The following is a 22716-nucleotide window of genomic DNA, read 5'->3' on the forward strand; positions in this document are numbered from 1 at the left end:
TAATCTTGTGTACGATCGAAATTCAACGAAAACATTGACTGGTGTTGTTTTGGTTATTTTAGTTTTTTTTTTTCATTTATAATTTAATTCTGTTATTGCTGACATCGTCAAACAAATCCGCGATATTATTTTGTGTTTGCGATTGCATTTTTCGACACTTTTTTTTAAATTCAGTTTCGGTTCAGTTTCACTATGCTGTTCTTTTATTATTATTATTATTATGAACTGAACATTAGTTTTATCAATTTCACATTAGTTTTGCGAGCAATTTTTGCTTTGTAAAAATCCTTGTTCTATTTTGTTTCTTTCGATGCCATTACTACTTTAACCGTATGATGTATTTTTAGAAGATATAAGTATATTTTCGCGATATTTTAAATGTTAATTTCCAATTTTTGTACGCCACACAGAGGTAGTTGAAGCAATAATAAAAATAAATTATTTGAAAAAAAAAGAAGCTTAAAAGTGATGTATTGATTGGAATTTATTTTTAGTTAAAAAGAAAATAAAAGAAAGGCAAACAGAGTGTGTAGTGTAGTGTATATATGAGTGTGCGGTAAGCGGTCATAGAAAAATATTAGTTACAAAATTTAAGATAAAAAGTCGTCTAATGGTCTATATATCTCCAGCTAAGTCTGCGATAACGATGTTTTAGTGCTACAAGTTTTTTTAATTTTTTTTTTTTTTAAATTTTTCTGTTTAAAACAAAACACAAAAAAGACAATCGATGATAATTGACGATAGAATGTCAACAGACGTTGAAATAAAGAGTAACGACGGTTGTACGCCTAGAAATGCATTATTCTGTTGCCATTCGCCAGTATGCTTAAACGGACCTAAAATCCTACCAGTCGATTATCAAACAACCATCCGGCAACCGGATGTTATTCCAGTGAGTGTACCCGATCTATCCAAATTGGGTATGATGAATTCAAACCAAAGAGATGTTAATAAATCTGAAATTCAGTCAGAAGCTGTAGCTACAGGTGGAAAGCAGCTGCCGTCGTCGTCGACACAGGACGTTCGGCTCGGTGTTGTACTGCGTCGGGTTACGCCGCCGCGTAAAACGGTGATGGTGAAAAAATCGGATCCATTGATGGGCGTGGTTTTACGAAAGGTAGAAAAACATACGCTTGCAATTCCTAAACCGCGACCTGCTGAACGTAGTCCTCCTCCTAAAAAAGCTTCTGCTAAAATTCAACCGGCTGTTGAAAAGGCCAATCCAAAACAACCAGCTGCATCGTCAGTTGTTGTGCCACCGGTGGTTGTAACTCCAGCCCAAATACCTACACAACCTGTTAATTTGCTTAAAAATCGACCTCCTCTTGAAATTCATCGCATTGAAGGCGATAAAATAATCATTATTCGCCGCATACCAAAAGCAAATCCTCCTGCAGGTCAAGATAAAACACATTCGGGTCAAGGGAAACACAACGATATTAGTAAAACCCATTCCGGTCACAAAAGCCATAAACACCATTCCGGTCATGGTAAATTAAAGTCTAGTGCTTCCGGAGTGCTGGCCAATGGTTCATCGAAAAATGGATCATCAAATCAGGTTACATTCTCGTTGTGTAATTTAAATGTCTTTTTTGAGTATTTGTATCGACTGGATTTTGTACAATATCCTCGTGTCCAAACAAATAAAAAAAAAATGTCTTTGTCTCTGTGGGACCCGAAATTGATTCTAGCTTTGTCGCTAATATCCATACCCACTAACGCTTCATTACATCATCCATATAGTTATACACATTCAGCATTGTGTACTTGTGTATTGAACTGTATTTTTATCCCGCATTTTACATAACTGAATCAAGTTTATGTGAGTGAAGAACTTTCGGGTGAAAAAGATTTTTTTTTTCTTTTGCCTTTCGTTTAAATAATCGAACACATAATAATACTTATGTTGCAGGTATTATATACATACTTGGTATTCAGTTAGTGATTTGTTGCTATTTTTATGATCTAATTGGGATGTTATTTACAGAGATTAAAATCTCTACTTTGGCTACACATTATGATACATAAGGGATCGGAAAGTTGTCGTTAATTCGTTCAATGAAATGTTTACATTAAAAAACTCACTTGATTCCAATGCGGATGCGAAATGTTATTTTTAAGGAAAAAGAAATATGGTTCAATTACAAGTATTTCCATTCTGAAAAAGCAAAGCAAAGCAAAATATTTCAAAAAGAAAGAAAAACAATTTTATTACGAAACTATGCCATAAACAAGAAATTTTTTCCAGAAACGTATTTCCACTTATGATTTTCCAATGTTTTGTGAAAACGAAATGAATTTGTATCCAACCACACACACCATATCACCGGCCATGCCAACAGCGACAACAACAGCACCACCATCATCATCATCAATGAAATCAATTCCATCGAAATACATAAATACAACAAAAAATGACAACAACAATCCAATTACAAACTATTCCACTTTCATCACAACGTTTGATAACAGTAACTGTCCGGTAAATCGCAGTGAAAATAATGCTGAGCCAAATGCACAATACTCGTTCGGGCAATTGCCTGCCGCAGCTATTTCGCAGAATCGAGTTAATTGTGATAATTTAAGTGGTGCGACGAGTCGTAATCCTCTCTGTTGTAAGCCCTCATCGAGAGGTAAAGTGTTGAATTACAATGATCACAATATTAACTTCAGCCAATCCAATTATAATACCCATAACAATAATAATAACAACAATAATAATATTAACAACAACAACAATAATAATAACAACAACGGCAGCATCAGCAACTACAGCATCAACAGTTTCAACAACAATCAAAGTAATAGGAACAATATACCGTCAAGTAACAATGAAAGCGACAATAGCGCCAGAGGAAACGATCGATCATACAAGAGCCACTTGAAGAATTATCATGCAGATAATGACGAAGTAATTGACTTAACGATGAAAGTACCTGTAAGCGAAATGTACAACGACGATATCGATTATATGAACAATTATTTAAGAAGTCTTCCCGACTACAATGAATTGAACAATAAAATCAATCAAGAATATCAGAAATGCGAAGAGATGTACGATCGCTTGCAGAGTATCAATTCCGGATTGAAAAACAATCCATTGGCTAAGTCGAACTCGTGTCAAAGCATACCGAACAAGCGATTTGCCCACAACAATACAAAGCCCAACGAATCGCTGCAAAAGAAAATTTCACGCAGTACGTCCAGTACAACGATTCCGCAACATTATCGGAACGAGAACTTTGATCTGAACAAACATTCGTATATACCGGTTAGTAAGCCGGAAATAAATTTAACGTCCTATCAACCAATACCGAAAGGACATGGAATCTTGCAGAAGAGCGCATCGAATTCGGCAGTAAATCGTACGAACGCCAAACAATATTTGAATAGTTATTGGAGCGACAATATAGCTAAGACAAATCAGCAGAAAATGGGCTGGAATTACAGCAAAATTATGGCCGGCTCGAAGGAAGATTTACGGCCCAAGGCTGATCCACCGGCTCCAAACTTTAAATTGCAAAAGAATTTGTCTTTATCGCAATTGGATAAACGATTGCGTCAAGACTTGTCGAAAGAAGAATTGTACAATTTGATTTGTAATGAAAATCCACCGAAACGTGAACCAACGAAAGTTGAAGTCGAACCAGCGGCACGATCACCGCCCAATAAATTTACCAGCTTTTTGAAGCCATTGTCGAAAAGTATTTCACAGAGCAGTGTTCAAACGGTACTTAGTAAGCCGTTAATTAAGTCGTCAAGTAAATCGAATATTCCTGGATTTTTCCGGCCATTGTGCAAGAGCTCGTCAAACACTCACGTTTTTACCCAGAATCAGCCAATGTCCACTACACCGACGGAGACATTCATACAGAAAGGTCTAGCTAAGAGTTCGTCCAGTTCGTGTGTACTTGGGATTAATAAACCGCAACCAGTGGTACAACCGTTTTTCTTGCGAAAAAATGAATCCTGTTCGACATTAGCGTCTCCAAATATATGGAGCGGTACATCGATTTCAAAGTCGAATGACATGAGCAGTGCACAGAAGCAAATCTTTCGAAACAACGAACTGCTGAAAAACATTCAGTCCAGCCACTCCAATTTGTCATTAAACAAACCGCAAACACCAACAAGGGCAGAAAATTTCTTTGTTACTCAAGTAGTGCCACAACCGAATAAGGTAGTCGTCAATTATCCGCCGTTTACGAAAATCTCATCTATTCAAATACCCATAAATGGCAATTTACCTTCAGCTTTCGGTGATACCAATCAATCGGCTGTGGCACCTGGAATCGATACGAGTAAACAAACTGCTGACGCTCAAAGAAAAATGGGTGGAATTAAAGCGAAAAATTATACGAAAACCGATCATGCAATGAAAGCAAAACAAAGCCAACAACAGCAAGCCAATTGTAATACGGTAACCAATTCAAACAATCAGAAGGACAAGCATGAAGCTGTTATGCAGATTGATTTTAATGACAATATCAACTACACTCAACATTATGCAATGCAGCAGCAGCAGCAACAACAACAGCAACAACAACAACAACAATCGATGAAAAATCCAACAAACTTAATTTCAGACGGTAAAAAATGCACACCCAACAACCATTTGGATCGTCTGAATCAGCAGAATTTCGATAAGCATGAACCGAATCGGCCCACCACGGCAAATACTGGTTTTGATTTCGTTGATGATTTAATGGCACTGCAACAGAAAGGTGTTTATACAACAACGAATAATAATAATACTAATAATGGTACAATTCAAATCGACGCACCAGCAGCAACAACAACAACAACTGTACGTGCTGCACCAAATGCACCAAACAGCCAACACGATGAAATGAAAAAAAACGATTCTATTGCCACCTCTGTACCATATACGAATCAGTCCAAGAATTCCGTGGGCAACATAAGTCGAAGCAATAATTCATCGGCGAACAACGCGGCTGCATTGGCCACGAGCTCTAATTCTAATAAAATTGCAGAATCGTCAAGACGGAACAATCGTTCGCATGAAAATTATAATGCAGCGAAATTGGCTGGTAATAGTTGCAATGACATGCAGCATAACTATCAGAAACAGCAGAGACATCATCACCAAATGCAACAGCAACAACAGCTGATGCAACAAACGATTAAACATTCAATTTCGGGTACACAATTGGACGAAAATTCAAAGTTACTGGCAACAGGTGGCTCATGGTTAGAAAGTGATTTGAATAGTTATGGGCAACTCATATTAGATTCACCATTATCATGCACGATAACCACAGAGGTAGCATCCATTATAAATTATTTATTTTGTTTTTGTTTTTATATTTTTGTTGTTGTTATGTTTGTTTCGTGTTGTGGGTTTTCTTTTCGGATTATCGCAGATCATTTCAAAAAAGTGACAACACTTTTGATCTGATGATTTACAGTGTTTACTTGCTTGCACAATGCACACACAATACGTTGCGCCATTATAGTGTCTTTTTTTGAAGACAAATATTTTTTGATTTAAATTTCTATAACTTTAGGTAAGCGCCGCTTATGATTTTATAAACACAGAGGAAGCTAGTTCTTAGCCAGTTTATTTTTTTATTTTATTTTTGAGTTAGACTAATTATTCTATACGTTGCTTACTAAACATAGATACAGCGCAGCGAGCATAACATCTCGTCTTTTCTAAAATAAATAAAAACGAAAAACAATAAAAAAAACCCAAATCATTGGCATTCAAAGCCCAATCGGTTTTTTATGCGTGGCTCATTACATAATGTTGATGGGCTAGGCAGCAGAATTAAATCTTTCGATTCGAAAAATTTCCAACTTTGATAAGTTATTACGTTCGGCATAAATTACAGTTTTAAGTGAAAGTTGTTGCTTCAAAACGATTTTTCTTTGATGATTCACAGCATTTCCCTCGTACAACATTATTAATATTCCGATCACACACAAACACACACACACACTCTTTATTCCAACTGAATTATTGACTGAATTAATCAAATTGATTTTGTAGGTGTTACTATCCCGATGACAATTTATGGGTTTGATTAAATTTGCTACTGTCTACTCTGCTATTATGGTTGTGCATGACTGGAAAAAATGATCGCATTTCACTCAAATGTCATATTAAATCTTATCGAATTGTGAATTGTCTTCCTCTCGAAGCCGATGCTTGGTTGGATTATTTTTTCTGATTAAAATCTGTTCAAATGCGGTCTCGTATTTTGCCTAACATTACCGGGAGTTTAATTTCCGTTTCTACCATTGCAAAACATCAACTCGAGTTGTCGCATTAGCATCAACTTTTCCCAGAATTTCATCTCAGTATTTCTTGTGCGTTCATAGGTAAACGAAGGAGTGGAAAATTTCAGATAGCCAAAACATAAAATCGATCTCTGCGTCCCGTGTAGGTTGATTTGGTTAAACGGACACAAATAAATATTTTCAGTCAATTGAAGAAGCAGACGAAATGAAAAACATTTTTTTTATGTTTCATACATTATTAGCTCAATAAAAAACCTCCTGAACCTCGCTCAATTGAAACAATATTTTTTTAAACCCGTCGCTAAAAATAGTCGACAATAATTTATTAAGTTCTGGATGCTTAGACGTATGACTTTCATGAACGTTAAAAATAGATTTCCAATTTTTATCCTTCGTCTTCTTCTTCTTCTGTTTCTTCTCGTTTTTCATTATAAACTACATCGTGATATATTTATGAATTAAGTTGGTAAAATGGTGGTGTTTACATGTAAAAAATTTCTTTTATTATTATATTTCTTTACGTGGATGCAATATAACCAAAATGATTTTGGAACTAGAACACACCATATGATGGTGACGGTCGGACATAATGAATGTATACACAACAAGTCTTCTCTCTTTTTTTTATGATTATTTTAAAATAAATTTTATTATTTCAAAACGAGTGAGTCGTCTCGATAGACGTGGAAGCCGTTGAAGACATGCCAGAGGCCGCCGGAATGTCATGAGAAATTTGAGATGAGATCAGATCTTCCAAAGGCTACTTGCTTTGGGGACAAAAGACAGGGAATTTTAGAACTTCTCTTGTCATTTCATTCCTTTGCATGGAATACTTTGTGTCCCATCTAAACAATTTTGCTAAAGACGATCAGATCTTACCGCTCTAATTTAATTTGTTTGACAAATGATGAAACCATAGACTGTCACATTGATTGGCTATAAAAACATTAAGTCTAGTCCATAGTACGATCATTTCAACTGAGTTTTATCACAACGATTCATAAGATCATTACCATCTGCGCAATACTTCTGCAAAGCTTTAACTCACTTCAGAGCAGCTTCCCTTCTTTAGCTGGTAGCTCAAGTCAGATAGAAGATTCTCTAAGGCGGCTATTGTTCGACGGCTCACATCGTACCCTGATGTTTACATTTATATTTGCTAGGAAAATGCAATGATCATAAAGAGAGGGAAAAAAATTACTTCTGGAGATTGTGTACATTCAAATGCAAATATTTATTACATTTCATTATTGTAAACTCGATTGCATCAACAACAACAACAACAAAAAAGTCTTAACATTTAAAAAATTGTAAGATATTTTTAGTTGACCCATATACCATGTCAACACACCACATAGTCGCATTTTACATAAAGAATTTTGTTCTAATTCAAATGCTTTTTATTGTTTTTCACGAACACACATCATCCGATTCAGGTCTGACTTGATTAATGACGATGGGCTATATAAAACTGCGATTTGTCTTTACTACACACTCTCTCACACATCATGTATATGTACATACATCGTGTATCGGAATTATTTACAACGAAACTTTTTTTTTCGAGATTGAAATTCTGTGCGATTTTCATTTTCTAATTATTTTATAAATTTTCTACTCAATGAAACATTACCAGAAAATTGGCATTCGATGGAATTTTTTGACCGATTGCAATATGAGCATAAAACGCGCGTTTATTTTTGGATCAATATTATTTTTATCAAACAAAAATGACGCGATCCAATGTGAGTGGGTTTTTTTTCATCGTCGTGTTAATTTTTCTCTTTCTTAATTTTAACATGGAAAAATATTTCGTCGTTTTATTACGACCAATGCATTTTCGTCACTTTATTTCTCATAATATTTCGTCTGCTTGATGTCAAATAAATTGATAAAATAAAACTTCCTTTCATATAAATTTTATCTACGCGCGCACCATTTCACTTTTGAACAATTTAATTCTAATGAATGATTCTGAGACTGAAATTTATTTTTTCCCATTTTTTCTTTTGTTTTTTACCTTGATACTCAAATAGTCCGGTAAAAATTTCCGTTGAATTACATAAATTAATTTCTAAATTAAATTATCTAATTTGCAGAGGTTTTATTGTTAGAAATGACAGAATTTTATTCGAAAAAAAAAACGATGAAATTAAAATCCCGTCCAATCTTAATGCAAAAACCATAGTTTCCAATCGTATGCCTCGTCTGTACAATAAACGAGAGATCATTATAATACTAGCTGACGTCTTTAATTTATTTCTTTCAATTAAACGAAACATCCAGCCGAGAAAATTAAAACAACAAATTTGCTCGAATTTATTGTGCTGTTTTCCTATTCATTTTTATAGATCTCGTACATTATACGATTCCCATGCAAGGTAAATTTTGTCATAAAAACTATGATTGAACGATATTGAACATTAATGAGTGAGGCGTATGCACTAAAACTTATCTCAATGCATCCATATACACTCACACGATTTATTCAAACAAACGACCAATCGATAGGTGGACAAACTTAACTGAGCAGGAAAAATTCCTTGCATTTTTTGGCACTGAAATACGGATAATGAAAATCGATTAGCATCGCCTGTGTGTGCTTCTTTTTCGGTTTTTCTTATTTTCATGTCTTTCAGTTTGAAAGTTCAAAGACAATGCGAACGTATCATTTTATACGAATCGAACCTCCCGGGTTGTGTTACGTTCTTTCTCTCTCACACACATTCATTCTCTCTCTCTCTCTTCTATAATGTGTCGTTATCGGTAAAACTTTACATTTTTAACAAATTGTGGAAAATATGATTTCAACAGCCCTACCGCGAAGTATTTGTTGATCAATATTTTTGAGTTTTTTTTATCTGTTGTTATCATTTTGAACGACATTCAACAGGGCTGGTACAAAAATCAAAAATGTACTAAACGGCGACAATAAAAATTGTTCTAAGTCACACCCCTGTGGTTGTTGTAATGGAACACCAGAGACCACAATATCCAAAATTGAGTGAAAATAGGCCAGAAAATTTTAGGTGAGATGTTTTCCTTTTGTTCATCATTGTGTCGTGGTATGTCATTTTCTCTTTCAACAAAATAATTTTCGACGAGAATATAATTAAGCTCTGCACACTCTTCTACGACAATGTCCCACGAATTCGATCTTCTCTCATAACTCTCTGTCCGCGAATTTGGTAACTTTTTAAAATAGCTATTCCATGCTGTGATTCATATCACAACACTGTCAAGCTGTCTCTTTTCGTTTCTTGATGTTCCTTTTGATGCCAATATCATGATATTAATTGTTCGCCTCGAGAGTCGTTTGAAGAATTTGCAAAATTTTCTTTTCCGTTGGAGAAATTTCTGTAATTTATTTTTAAAGTCACATAACATAACCGTCGTACATAATGTATACCTTCGTGCGGATATGTAATAGCGATCTATAACCTTTCGATGACGCGTATTTAATAATGTCTTTAGTCAACAGTAAAGAAAATGCCACCAAAACACAAATCGAAAAAAAATATTTTTAATAGAAAAAAAATTCATGAAAAACGACTAACTCTTCATAATATTATCATACAAACAAGAGATGCCAAATATAAACTGTTCATAAAACACTCATAGAAAATTGAAAAATTCCCTCAACGATTATTTTTAGCGGGCTCCGCCGTCTTTAAAGCACAACTAAAACTCAATCTCCCCCCGTGTGTTGATCTCAAATTTTCTATAAAATACTTCTTTTGCTGATACCATCCTCTCTCTGTAGCCGCACATAGTTTGAATCGCCTGTAGAAAAGATCACACAACGCACATTTATAATATGAAAATTTATTTCAACCGAAAATTCCAATTCGTCGGTTTGTCGTTAGACATTTTTTTTTTAAAGAGATTTTATTGTGAAAATCGGGAGCGCGCGCTATTTGAATCAGTCGTAACAATTTCCTCTTGAAATATTTGACTTTTTTGTTGTTGTGTGTAGTTCATAATTTTGTTCGGGTACGTTTATTCCGGAATAGGGTCATGGGCGACCAATAAGTAAAACGCACCTTCAAAGCGATATGTGTCATATGGGATACACTTTACTCATCTTTTTGGATTGATAGAATAATTTTTTTTTTTTTCGTTTTCTTCTCCTTCTATACTCGGTGTGTTTCGAAAAATAAAAGAATAATTTTCTTATTGAATGTGCGCAAGAATTTTCTACTTTCCGTGTGGTATATATGTACATAAACCGAGTATTGTTTTGTGATAAAAGAAAAATATTTTGCTGTGATTTTCTTACAAAATAGTTTTTTTTGCGAATAAGTTATGTAACAGGAAACTCTCATCGGTTCGTGATTAAATGTGTTGTAGTAAATTTGACATTAAATTCTTGTGATTTTCGTCGGAAAAATTTAATTATAAAATTAATCAGTCTACACTCTGACTTTCGTCGTATAACTAAGATCGTAGCGCAGTGAGACGTTGTGTTATTGTTTTAATACATTTTCTGAATGTGATCGTTCGCAAAATATGAACTTGATCGATGTATATCTTTAGACTGACATTAATTTTAACTAAAATGTGTGCGCTGAAATTGTGAATTGAGTGAGACAATGAGTCGGTTGCGAAGGTTTAGTAACGAATTCGAAGACAAAACTATATCCATCGTTTAACCTTTACCTAACACGAAGATCACCGTACATTTTTCAACATTTTTTTTTTCCTCTTCGCTTAATAATTTGTCCATTATATCTCCTGTATCGCGCAGTGGTTTTTCTTTAAAAAAAAAAAAAACGAAAATTTACAAATCGCGTTTCGGTAAACGAAAACACACAATCATTTATGCCGAGTAAAATTCTACCTTCAACCGATTGCTACGAATAAATAAATAAAAAAAAAAATCAGAAGAAAGAAAGAGGAAAATCGTTTTCGTTAAAATTAAACATTTGAAATATAAATGGCATCCTCTTCGCAAAACGATTCGCAAACAACATCATCCGCTTCGTCGTCGTCGTCAACAATAAATGCTCCGGCATCGCGACGGCATCGTTACACACGCAGCTCCACGGCAAGTGTCACCCAGTTGTTGTCGGATAGCTGCAATAGTCTGTTGCAACGATTTCGACGAATTCCAAGTGAAAAACCGGATAAACGGTCAAATACAACACGGTAAATAAACGTAAAAATTGTTGGAAAAGTAAAGTAAAAAAAAATGGATCGTGGAATCCTAATCGAAAAAATGGACGACGCAGAAGTCGACACAAAGAACAACTATGTTGTTGATCACTTTTTATTTTACTTTTTAATTTATTGGAAATGAGATCGTCAATAGTTTTTAATGACAAAATTATGTGCGTGGAATTGATCAAGTTTTATTTTAATTTACATTTTTTCCTCTCATTGGTCCGTTGAAGCAAAGAAAAAAAAAATCGAGATCATCGTAAATAATGTTATTTATGTGGTTTGTGAGGTGTGTTACGTTTTTTTTCTACTTCTTCTTCTTCTTCTTGTTAAATATATAAATCGTTCCGAAACGTTTCGCATTTTCGCGATTATTTTTAGCCCTTCTGAGTGGGCGATGATACGAACACTTTAATCTGAATAACCCAAGGTTATATTTCTCTTTTCTCAAATTGATGCTATTCATTTGTTGGGTGATACATTTCGTATTTTTGATATTTTAAAAGAACCGAACGGGAAAAAAAACTTTGTTTGATGACAAAAGTGCATTAATGTTTGTCTGGATTGATTCTGTAAAAGAAAAAGTTTTGCGCGTGCGAGACAGGGAGAGATATAGAGAGAGACGACCAGAAAAGCGTCTTGATGCAAACAAACAACGTGATTCGGCTGTCTAAGTAAAATGCGAAAATGAGAAGGTTAATAGATTTTCAAACCTAGGTCAAGAACAAATTAATTCTATTTTCATTTACATGCGCTCCAAATGAAAAGTGTTCCAATGTTAAAATGCACAAACATTTTTTGTGCTTTTCGTTAAGTAAATTTTCTTTTTTAACTTGAGTTTGCAATTAATTTCAAAAATCCAAAAAGTTAATTTTCATCAGAACTTGTAATAGCAACGTGTGTGAAACAAAGGAACATTTTAAATTGCTACGCTTAATCATCGAAACATTTCTTTAAAATCGTGGCACGAATGTTTCGCGTTGAAATATTTTTATTTTTTTCGAAACAAAAATTACGATGATTAGTTTGTGTTTTTCCCGAAAACATTTCCAACCGAAAAATAAAAATCACCTGACTCACGTCAATATTTTCTTTGTGTTACACAAAGGATTAGCAATATTCTCGAACAAATAAAGAAGCATAAAACAAAATAATATTTTTGTGTGCTGTGAAAAATATTAATCGGAGAAAACATCCAAAGTTAAAAGCAGACAATTCGTTTTATTTTTACATCCGCACCAGACTCTTGTATAGATCGTAGACGATACTGTTCGTTCACCTGTTCGTATATTGAGGACATCACCTCCAGAACTGAAAATTCATTTTATCAATTCTACGACGATACCAAGACCTTTTACAGTCTCGATAAAACGTACTCTATTCGATTTATATTATGCAGACGATTTCGCGACCTTAATCCACACAACACACAAATCGTTCAAATTGAATACCAATTTCCCGCTCTGGTGCCAAAATATTTTAAAAGCCACACCAAAGCTTGTTCTTTGAACTGAAATCCCAACCTTTGCTTAAACGAAAACAAACCGAGCACACACCGCATTATATCGTGTGGGTATTTCGGTTGATGTGATTGCCAACGCAATTCTCCTGTCATATACTTCTTCAACGCTTCATAGTTTTGCAACGTTCGCATTTTATTTTTAAACACAGTTCATTGTGATTCCACAATTGTTATAGGCAGAAATCGTTGTATTCCTCCTGAATTGCGTGAGTACATAAAAATTACTTTCTGCTCTCATTCAATTTTCATCCGATTAAATTCATAACAAAATCGTTGAGCGAGAATGTCCTTCGATTTATACAGTGTGCCCCGTGAACGTATCTTGATCAATTCACGCGCATAATTCCATAAAACAACTTTTTTTTTTTAAACCGTAAAATCAAACCAAAACAAATGTATTTCGCAAGATTTTCGGAGTTAAGTCCCTGCAAGGAATCAGAGAGTCGTGAGTCTCAATCGAACAATGCAATGGCGGATAAATCAAAACGAAGCGATACCTCATCCGGATACGGTTCATCAACTTCATCATCATCGGCATTCAGTCGGTTACGCTACAATCTCAGCCCGGTTAGTTCCTACTATAAACCGATAATGAGAACCTTCGGGAAACGTGACGACACACCACCAAAAGTTAGTATATGATTTTCGGCTAAGTTCCCGAATTGAAATGTTTCGGTTGGTTTTTTCATATTAAAATCAAAGATTGGTTTCCATTTATTCAGCGAAAAGACATTGACCGTGACAAAACACCCGTTGCTGCAGTACCGAAAACAAGTTCAACCATTTCCCGTTTAGAATCGAAGTACTCGGACGCATTGGGACGGGTGGCTAGACGACGTCAAGAGGAAGATGATCGAGAGAAAACGCTGGAACCGGAGCGACCATATGTTAATCCTATATCTAGAAGTGCAACAACAGTGATGTTGGGTGATAAAGCGCTAGCCGCATATCATCAGAAGGAACGTACTCCGTACAAACTGGGACGAAATCGTAGTAGATACGATATGGAGTCGACTTTCAAGCCACGATCAGAGTTGAGTCTACTGCAAGACAATGTTAGATATAAGCCGAAAAACGAATATGATCCGATTCGACGTAAGGACACACTTTATGATGCATATACGCGGAATGGTCGCTACAACAGTAACTTGAACGGCAACAATTTGAACCATCGCTCAAGACCGGGTATGGATTACGGTTATTACGATGGCGGTGGTAAAGAGAATACATTCAAATCGAAGTACGATCCGGACACAATGTATTCGGAAATCAATAACAATTACCTGGATCACTTTAACGGCGGATCAGCCGCAATAAAAGATCGTGAAAGAAAGCGTGCTATACGATCGTACAAACGAACGGATACTTCGAATGATAGACGTCATACGACTCACCTAAAAGACTTCGACGACGATATCGATATTCCATCAACCAGTAGATTTACAAACAGAAAGAGTTACCAACGATCCCAAACCCAAAAATTCTTCGACAGCGAAAATCTGTTCGCTAGTAACAACAGCAACAACAGCAATAACAACCATCACATCGACAATGGTGCCATAGCCGAAGCAGGTAGTGTTGTGCCTAACGAAGCGATGACTGAAAGAGAAGCAAGACGTAAGGAGATTCAAAGTCTTATCATGAAATATGCACAGCTAGACGATGTGTACAATAAGGCTAGTGAAGATCAAGCCAACAATAACGTGAAGAAGGTCGATTCAATTGGGCTAATGCCATCTACATCAAGTTTGGCCGTGCCGCAGAAAATGAGTGGCGGCTTTGTGCCGCTGAGTAAAACCCAAACCGTGGCTTCTATGTCTTCGATAAGATCTCGCATTCCAAAGGCTTTATCGACATTTGTAAGATTTATTGAGTCGTTTATTGAATTGTGCCGTGTTCAGTTTTTATGCATTTTCCTACACTGTAAATGTTTTGTGACGATGACTTTTAGCAACGATTGGATATTGCTTTCAATAACCCCCCAGAGTCTTCTTGATATTACTAAATTACTAAAATTACCCAAGTGGTGTGAAAGATATATTTTGCGAAATATTTTCCGAAGTTTTGTTAATTGCATTGAATGAATTTCCATCAATTTCCTCTATTTTAAGTAATTTCTTGGAAAATGAGGTTATTTAGGAAAGGGAAACCGTCGATGAACGGTTGTGAACGCGATGGGAAGTTGGGAATCCTCACTAAACGATCGTGAAATAACTTTTTGTTACAACTTTCACTACAAACTCCGGTATTTAATGTTAACAAAATTGAAAACCGCTTGACTCAAATATATTTTATGATATGTACATGGGCAAACACAAGGTCTTTTCGATCGAGTCATGAGCCCCTTGACTATTCAGTTAATTTTTTTTTTGTTTAAGTAACGAAATGAAAGAATCAAATTTTAACATGAAATCAACTCTGTTGAAAACACACACATGATCTGATGCTATCTTAATAACCCTTACTTAACCAAAATTAACACCATTTTTTGTGTGATACCGTTTTACGTGTTTTATGTTGTTTTTAAGGATTTTACTGCCTGCAAATTTACTCACACTTCGGAGTATTACGAACGCTTAGGTAAACAAAATTTGTTTAATTTTTTTGGTAATTCATTGTGGGTTACATGTAATTTGAACAGGATAAATATAAACGGTCACGACCGCGTCCTTTCGACGATCTTTACTTTTATTCCAGTTAACACAATCATCTCTGGAAAAGACAGTTCCTCTGCCGAATATGTCTTTGGAATGAACTGTCTTGTACGGATAGTAAATCGCGAACAGATCGACCAAAAATGACACCAAAAGTTCATTGGTCATTTATCGCACAGGATTGGTTTGTTTACCAAAATGCAATCCAACTGAATAATTTAAATTAAAAAAAAAATGTTTTGCCAAAACTCGTTGTGCCTTTTTAATGTGATCTCCGTTTGTTGCATTTTATTTTAAAAAAATAAAAAATAAATTGAACGGATTAAGGCAAAAAGAGCATCGAACGACAAAATGCTATCAGCACATTAAGTTAGAGTTATACTTTACACACATACGGATGAGATAAAATGAAATTGGTTGCACGCGGTATATTATGTTCAACCGAGAATCTCTGCAATGCAATTTTGTTACATGGAAGATTTAATTTCAGTACACAACCGAGAGAAAGAGAGGTGTGTGTGCAGTACACTTACTGTTTTTAATTTACTAGAGAACCATAACCATAAATTCTCGACCAATTGTGCTTCAATGTCATGACTGCAGAATAATAATATAAATTATCTGCAGAAAACACTCTTTTTTTCGTACTGTCGTGTTGTTTTTCATTTGATATTGTTTTGTTTCACTTGACAACTTGATGAAATTCATTGGGAAATGAAAATCACAAGTGCAAGAACTCTATCGAGTTAGGGGAATTCATTTTTCTTTACATTTCGATTGGTGTATATGAACCAGGGGGAACATAGTAAGCTAGCGAAATTAGTTTTTTTCGGGATTAATTTCACCTATTAGACCTCGATGAGTTGAATCATCCGCGATGAGCTCTGACGATGAAAAGAGTTTTTTTTAAAAATCTAAATGGTAGAAAAGTTTACTTTAATCAAGAGCAGTAAAAACTGTATCATGATACACTTATACCCTTTTGTAGAACTTTAATTAATTATAAAGACTTGTCTGCAGTACGAACTCATTAATTTGGTTATTAAATTTCTCTCGGTTTTTTTTTGTATATTTAAAAGAAAACAACATACCGGAGGGTTACTGCATTCAAAATGATGTTCTTTATGAAATAGTTGCATGTGTTTCAATTGAGTTAGAAAATTAAATCCAAATATTTATTTTAATCCATAACTCAGAAATTGAGGATACAAAACTGTTCTTCGTACTACTTAGTTCCAAGCCATATTATACATTCGTTCATAGAGATAGTGCACCGTTTAAATAACATGCATATCTCTATCGAACGTCGACACATAAGAGTTTATATTTAAGAAGTTATCCAATGAATAAATGATGATGTGTGAATGAGTATTATCAGCACGTAGAACAGAGCATTGAGTTGTTCGTTTCGATTTTTTTTTTATTTTCATAAATTTTTCTTCTATTTATTTTGAATTTAATTTGTTTATTGGAAAGTGATCTTGGTAAAAATCGTCTTTCGAATAAAAATTTTCATTTTCATCAAACTACATGTAACCCACAACAGAGTACTTGAATTTCTACAATTTTTTAAATTAAAAAAATTAATTATTTTGCGCTGAAAAAAAACTAATTTACAATTGCAGTTTATGATTTTTAATTTTTCGTTTAAATACTTTTTTCTTTGATTAAAAAAAAAAATCAAAACCGTCGTGCACGCATTTCTATAGTTTTTTGAACAAATTTTTTAATTTAAACAAAAACAAAATGCTGCTCGATGATATTTTGTCCGAACTAATTATCTTATCGAAAATCGAAATCGTATTTTTCTCGTGTCTGCGATGTGATGGTCACGATGTCCTGTTCCACAAACACACACTATACAATGATTCCAATGCTGTGCGCCACAACTCTACTCCGTGATACAACCAAATCCATCGACAACAACCAATTTCAAATCAATTAACGAAATGCGCCAACCCGCCCAACAACACTATGATGATGGTCCACCAAAAATGTCTATAAAAAAACCTGTATTGAATTGAATCCTTATCAATTTGGACGGCGCTAAAAAATAATAATGATGAACTCTGGTGGTTTAATTGGTTCCCCGATGTTTGGTGGTCTATCCTGTACTAATGTGTGATTGAATGAAATTTTGAATTTGGGGGCGCAACTACACAGGCACCGAAAGTACCGGCGATTCAAGATGATGCTGATGGCCACTTGATTTATCATACGGGCGACATTCTCCATAATAGATGTTCGTGATAATTTTGTGAAAACATAACTGATTTTTTTAAACGTTGATTGTTTGAGAAATTGTTAACGAAATAATTGGGCCGAAAAGGGAGATAGATAGATAGATTTTGGCCTTCCACATGGAAGACACTTTTTTTTAAAGAAAAATTCAAAATTTTAATTAATTTCGTTACCGTTTCTTAAACAATCACCTTTTTATTATTGCTATTCTCACACGACAATAATTTCGGTCGTGATTCCGAAACGTTATTTAATCGAAATATTATCCACGTTGCACATGAACGTTTACTATTTTCGTCCTTTACGGTTTTTAGAACGAAAAAAAAAACAGAAAAATTTGATGGAAATTCGCAATTACGACGAATTTTTGTTCAGTTTTGTTTAAAAAAAATTTTCCACTGAGTGTGGCCCTAGCCGTTCAATCCATCGAAGAAATTAAAGTCAATTTGCTGAGACTTTTAATTATTGATTTTCGGAACTTTGTTTCTTTTCAAAATTCTAATTTACAGTGTCAATCAAATTTAATATCGAGATTTGCTTTCTGCTGTTTAGCCAGCTGATCCACTCCAACAAACACACTGCCTATACGTGATTACACGGATCTAATGGTAACACGTATCTGCGTGTTATTGTTAAGGTCGTACAAATATGTACAAACAGTACATTTGTTTGAATGGAACAGCTGGTAAGACAGCTGAAACAGATTTCTATGTACATTTGGACTTGCCTTGACTGTACACTTTCAAATGGAATTTTGCAGATTATTTACTTCTTTATTTCTTATTCAATTCCTTCAATTTTGCAATTTCCTTAGTTACAATTTTTAATTTTTAAAAATTTCTAATTCTTCTGTGCAAGCTTATTTAAAAATAAAATAAAATGAAAACAAAATTCGATTAAACATTCGTAACAATTTCTACAAAAGAAAAAAACAGTTAATAATAGAAAATAAGAGAAAAACTCGTTAAAAAAAATAAAAATTGAGATTCGTAACGCAATGATTTTAATTCCATTTCGTTTCTTTTTCTCTTTTTCCAGATAAAATCATGGCAACACTTGGCGAAGGAACGTTCGGCCGAGTGGTGAAGGTGAAAGATATGCAAATGTAATGACAAATGAATTAAAAATATTTCTTTTTTTTGTTCGGCGATGTAACTAAAACGATTTTCTCCTGTTTTTCTCTATCTATTTACAGGGACCACTACATGGCTTTAAAGATTATTAAGAATGTGGAGAAATACCGAGAAGCAGCTAAGTTGGAAATAAACGCGTTGGAAAAGATTGCACAAAAAGACCCAAATTGTGTTCAGTAAGTTTCCATTCTTTTATTTCTTTATAAACGAGCTCTCGATCTCATTGAATAACCCTTAGCCTCATATAAAGTTAAGTAACTAAAGTAGCTGCTCATTTAAATTTCTTTCAACTCCCTTTATGCAAAAGATGTACCCTGACGAACGAAACAATTTCGGTAGCAGGTGCATTTTGACCAATCACAGTTGGTGATAGGTATATGGCAAATGTTACTTATATTGTTTGCGAGCTTTTGGTAACTTTCGAAGGCTTTGTTCTTCTGTTTCATTACAATGAAAAAGTGAAATATTTTAGTGTAACACAGCTCTCATAAGCTTCTCTTAAAAGCAAACACACAAATGAGATACGGTGTTTTGGCTTAGCATGGCCGGTCACGCCCGGTGCCTGACTAACTCCATTTATTTCGCCCCAATTTCTTTGATAAAATACTTTTAATTACCCTGCGTAACGTAGTCCTTAAGTTTTTGTCTATTAAATAATGAGGAACCTCCACAATAGTTGCAGTCGTAACCATGAAATTTCAATATGAATGCGCAAAGACTCCACTTCAGAAATGGTTAACTTTAACTGGACTAAAATTTCCAATTTAATTTTTCAGTTTATGCGTGAAAATGTTAGATTGGTTCGACTACCATGGACACATGTGTATCGCATTTGAAATGCTTGGACTCAGCGTTTTTGACTTTCTTGTAAGTGCAAATTTATCGGCTTTTTAGTGACGGTAATTATATTAACATGTCGTCTTCCCAATTGCAGAGAGAAAACAACTATGAGCCGTACTCATTGGACCACGTTCGTCATATGGCTTATCAGTTATGCTATTCAGTGAAATTTCTGCATGAAAATCGGCTTACACACACCGACTTAAAACCTGAAAATATTTTATTCGTTGACAGTGACTATTCAACTTCATACAATCACAAGAAGGTTTGTATCCCATTGCGTCCACTATATCGCTCGTTACTCCCACATGAGCATGACCAAATATAATTTGTCTTCGTTTAATTCTTCCAGAGTCGTGAAGTGAGAAAAGTGAAATGCACAGACGTTCGGTTGATTGATTTCGGTAGTGCAACATTTGACCACGAACATCACAGTACCATCGTATCGACCAGACATTATCGGGCACCGGAAGTGATCCTAGAATTAGGTTGGGCGCAACCTTGTGACGTATGGTCAATCGGGTATGTGTTATTGCTGCCGTTTTCTTAAAAAAAAAAAAAACAATAATTTCGATTTGCCCATCTCAACAGTTGCATCATGTTCGAGTTATACTTGGGTATAACACTTTTTCAAACACATGATAATCGCGAACATTTGGCGATGATGGAACGGATTCTTGGCGTTATTCCATACCGAATGGCACGGTAAGTTACATTTTACTATTTTACCCTCGCAATTTTCTTTACATTTTCTTTTCTTTTCTATAATTACCATCCTCAATTGTTCTATCAAAAAAAAAATCAAATTTCTAAAAACGCTTACTGCCTTTACTTCTTCCGTTTGCTTTCGCCTTAATAAAATAACAAAACCGAATGAATCTACCCAAATAAAAAACCAAACAAACAAACGAAACAAAAAAAAACCCAACTAGCCAACACACTCTTTACAGCAAAACAAAAACAAAATACTTCTATCATGGCAAATTGGACTGGGACGAAAAATCGTCATCTGGATATTACGTTCGGGATCATTGTAAGCCCCTAAATCGATACCTGCAGTCGGAGAGTGAGGATCACTTAGAATTATTCGATTTGATCAAGAAGATGTTGGAGTATGAACCATCGCAAAGAATAACTTTGGGTATGTATTGCTTGACTTGATTTGTGTTGTGAATTCAATTTCTAACCCGTTCTCATTCGATCAACTATCGGTTGCTCAAAACTTCTTATATCCGACGGTTCAAACTGATTAGTCAGTAAGTCGGTAGCATTATACAACGTATGGGAAGATTGTACAAAGCTCAATGGTCTGGGGATCAATGTTCTGACACTCGTCTACCTACGATTATAACTAAGATATCCCCAGTTTTGTTGTTTTAAAAGTTCGTGAAGTCCGAATCAACCCATTTGAACTTAAATTTCACGTGATATCGACGTTACTGCACATGTATAGTACGGTGCCGTAAAATGGTTACCATGTGGTAACTAATCTGGAATGAATTGAGATTCGATTCTTATAATTCTCTAGCAGAATTGTTGACGGAACATTACAGATGATGGAAATGGTACCTCTTGTGTGAAATTTACGAATCCAAGGTGAAGACGAGACTGGTAAATACATAAGAAACCATTACATTTCCATCATTTGTTCCATTGCCAAGTAAGGTTTGTTACTAAAAAAAACATGAGGTAGAGTTTGGTGGCCGTTAAATAAAGAAAAATTTCAAACGTTTTCTGAATCAAATTATTTTCCGTTTTTGAATTGTTTTCTCATGCGCAACACCTCATAAAACTACTTAAAATTATGCGGATACTATCAGACACACAGATTTAAGAATTATCTAGAATGACCTTAATGATTGTCTTAAGCTCTCTCGGCCGAGATTGTTATTTTTAATCAAATTTGTAATTCCTTTCCCACCAGGTGAAGCTCTTAAACATCCATTCTTCAACAAACTGCCCCCACATCAACGACTTACCGAAAAGGGTGCACCATCAACGTCGGCCAGCACAAGCCGTGAACGATCTCATAGTTTATCCAGATGAAATTCAGTACGATTTGGTTATTATTAATTATTTTTTATTATTGGAAAGAAAGAAAGAGAAAAATGTTCTTATGAAAAATTTAGATGCAAATTTCCCCCGCGACCATCATCGATCGATAAAAGTTGCATCTCGTGCGAAAAAGTTTCTTCATCCTATTTTTTTTTGCTACAAAGAAGAAAATGTTTTCTCTCCTTTTTCCATTGTCCTTCCGTTCCGATAGTGTTTTTTTTTTTTTGGTCGGATATTTTTGTTCGTTTAACATCGAATTGTAATGTCCCCCATTTTGCTTCGGAAAGTCAATAATATTTGAAAAGAAGGTTGTCGAATTTAATTTAGATTTGACTTGTAAAACGATTGAGATGGCACAATTTATTTGGATTTTTTTTTTGGTTAAATAGAAAAATGTTTTTGAGATTTAGAAGAAGAGGAAGCGTAAATGTTGAGTAAAAATATATTTTTTTGAGAAGAAATAAAGATGTGCCATTGAAATCACGTTGATAATTAGAAAATAACCAAATCGTGTAGAATCGTCCCCAATTATTTTTATTTTAGAATAAAATATAATTTTCCTTTTGAATTTTTTTTTTCTTCAGTTTCTTTTTTTTGTATAAGTTTAATTTGATTATAAAATGGAAAATGTAATTTTGAAGAAAGGAAAAAAAGATACGAAATTTTGTTCAAATTTCAAAACTTTTTTTTTATTGTTTTAGACATACACTTAGCCGTTACAAATAAAAAAGTTTCAACTGATGTGTTCCAACTGAAATATTGGAATAAATTTTCAAAAAAAAAACAAACTTTTTCTTTGTGAAATGAAAAGTTTTTTTTCTCTTTGGTTTTAAAATTATCATTTTTT

At 34.5% G+C, this 22716-nt stretch overlaps 1 protein-coding gene across 1 annotated transcript; it reads left to right on the top strand.

Moving 5' to 3' along the window:
• The first annotated feature begins 494 nt into the window (after positions 1-494).
• On the top strand, positions 495-22514 carry LOC119085662 (probable serine/threonine-protein kinase DDB_G0282963). Its single transcript, XM_037196110.1, has 14 exons — positions 495-1558; positions 2234-5284; positions 11201-11412; positions 13354-13576; positions 13669-14805; positions 17764-17842; positions 18880-18946; positions 19037-19150; positions 19751-19841; positions 19909-20079; positions 20167-20336; positions 20406-20519; positions 20747-20955; positions 21739-22514. Exons 1-14 carry the CDS (start codon positions 728-730, stop codon positions 21858-21860), a joined length of 6591 nt encoding a protein of 2196 aa, XP_037052005.1. The 5' UTR covers positions 495-727; the 3' UTR covers positions 21861-22514.
• Positions 22515-22716: the final 202 nt, after the last annotated feature.

Source organism: Bradysia coprophila, chromosome X, assembly GCF_014529535.1.
Source record: "Bradysia coprophila strain Holo2 chromosome X, BU_Bcop_v1, whole genome shotgun sequence".
Classification (NCBI taxonomy): Eukaryota; Metazoa; Arthropoda; class Insecta; order Diptera; family Sciaridae; genus Bradysia; species Bradysia coprophila.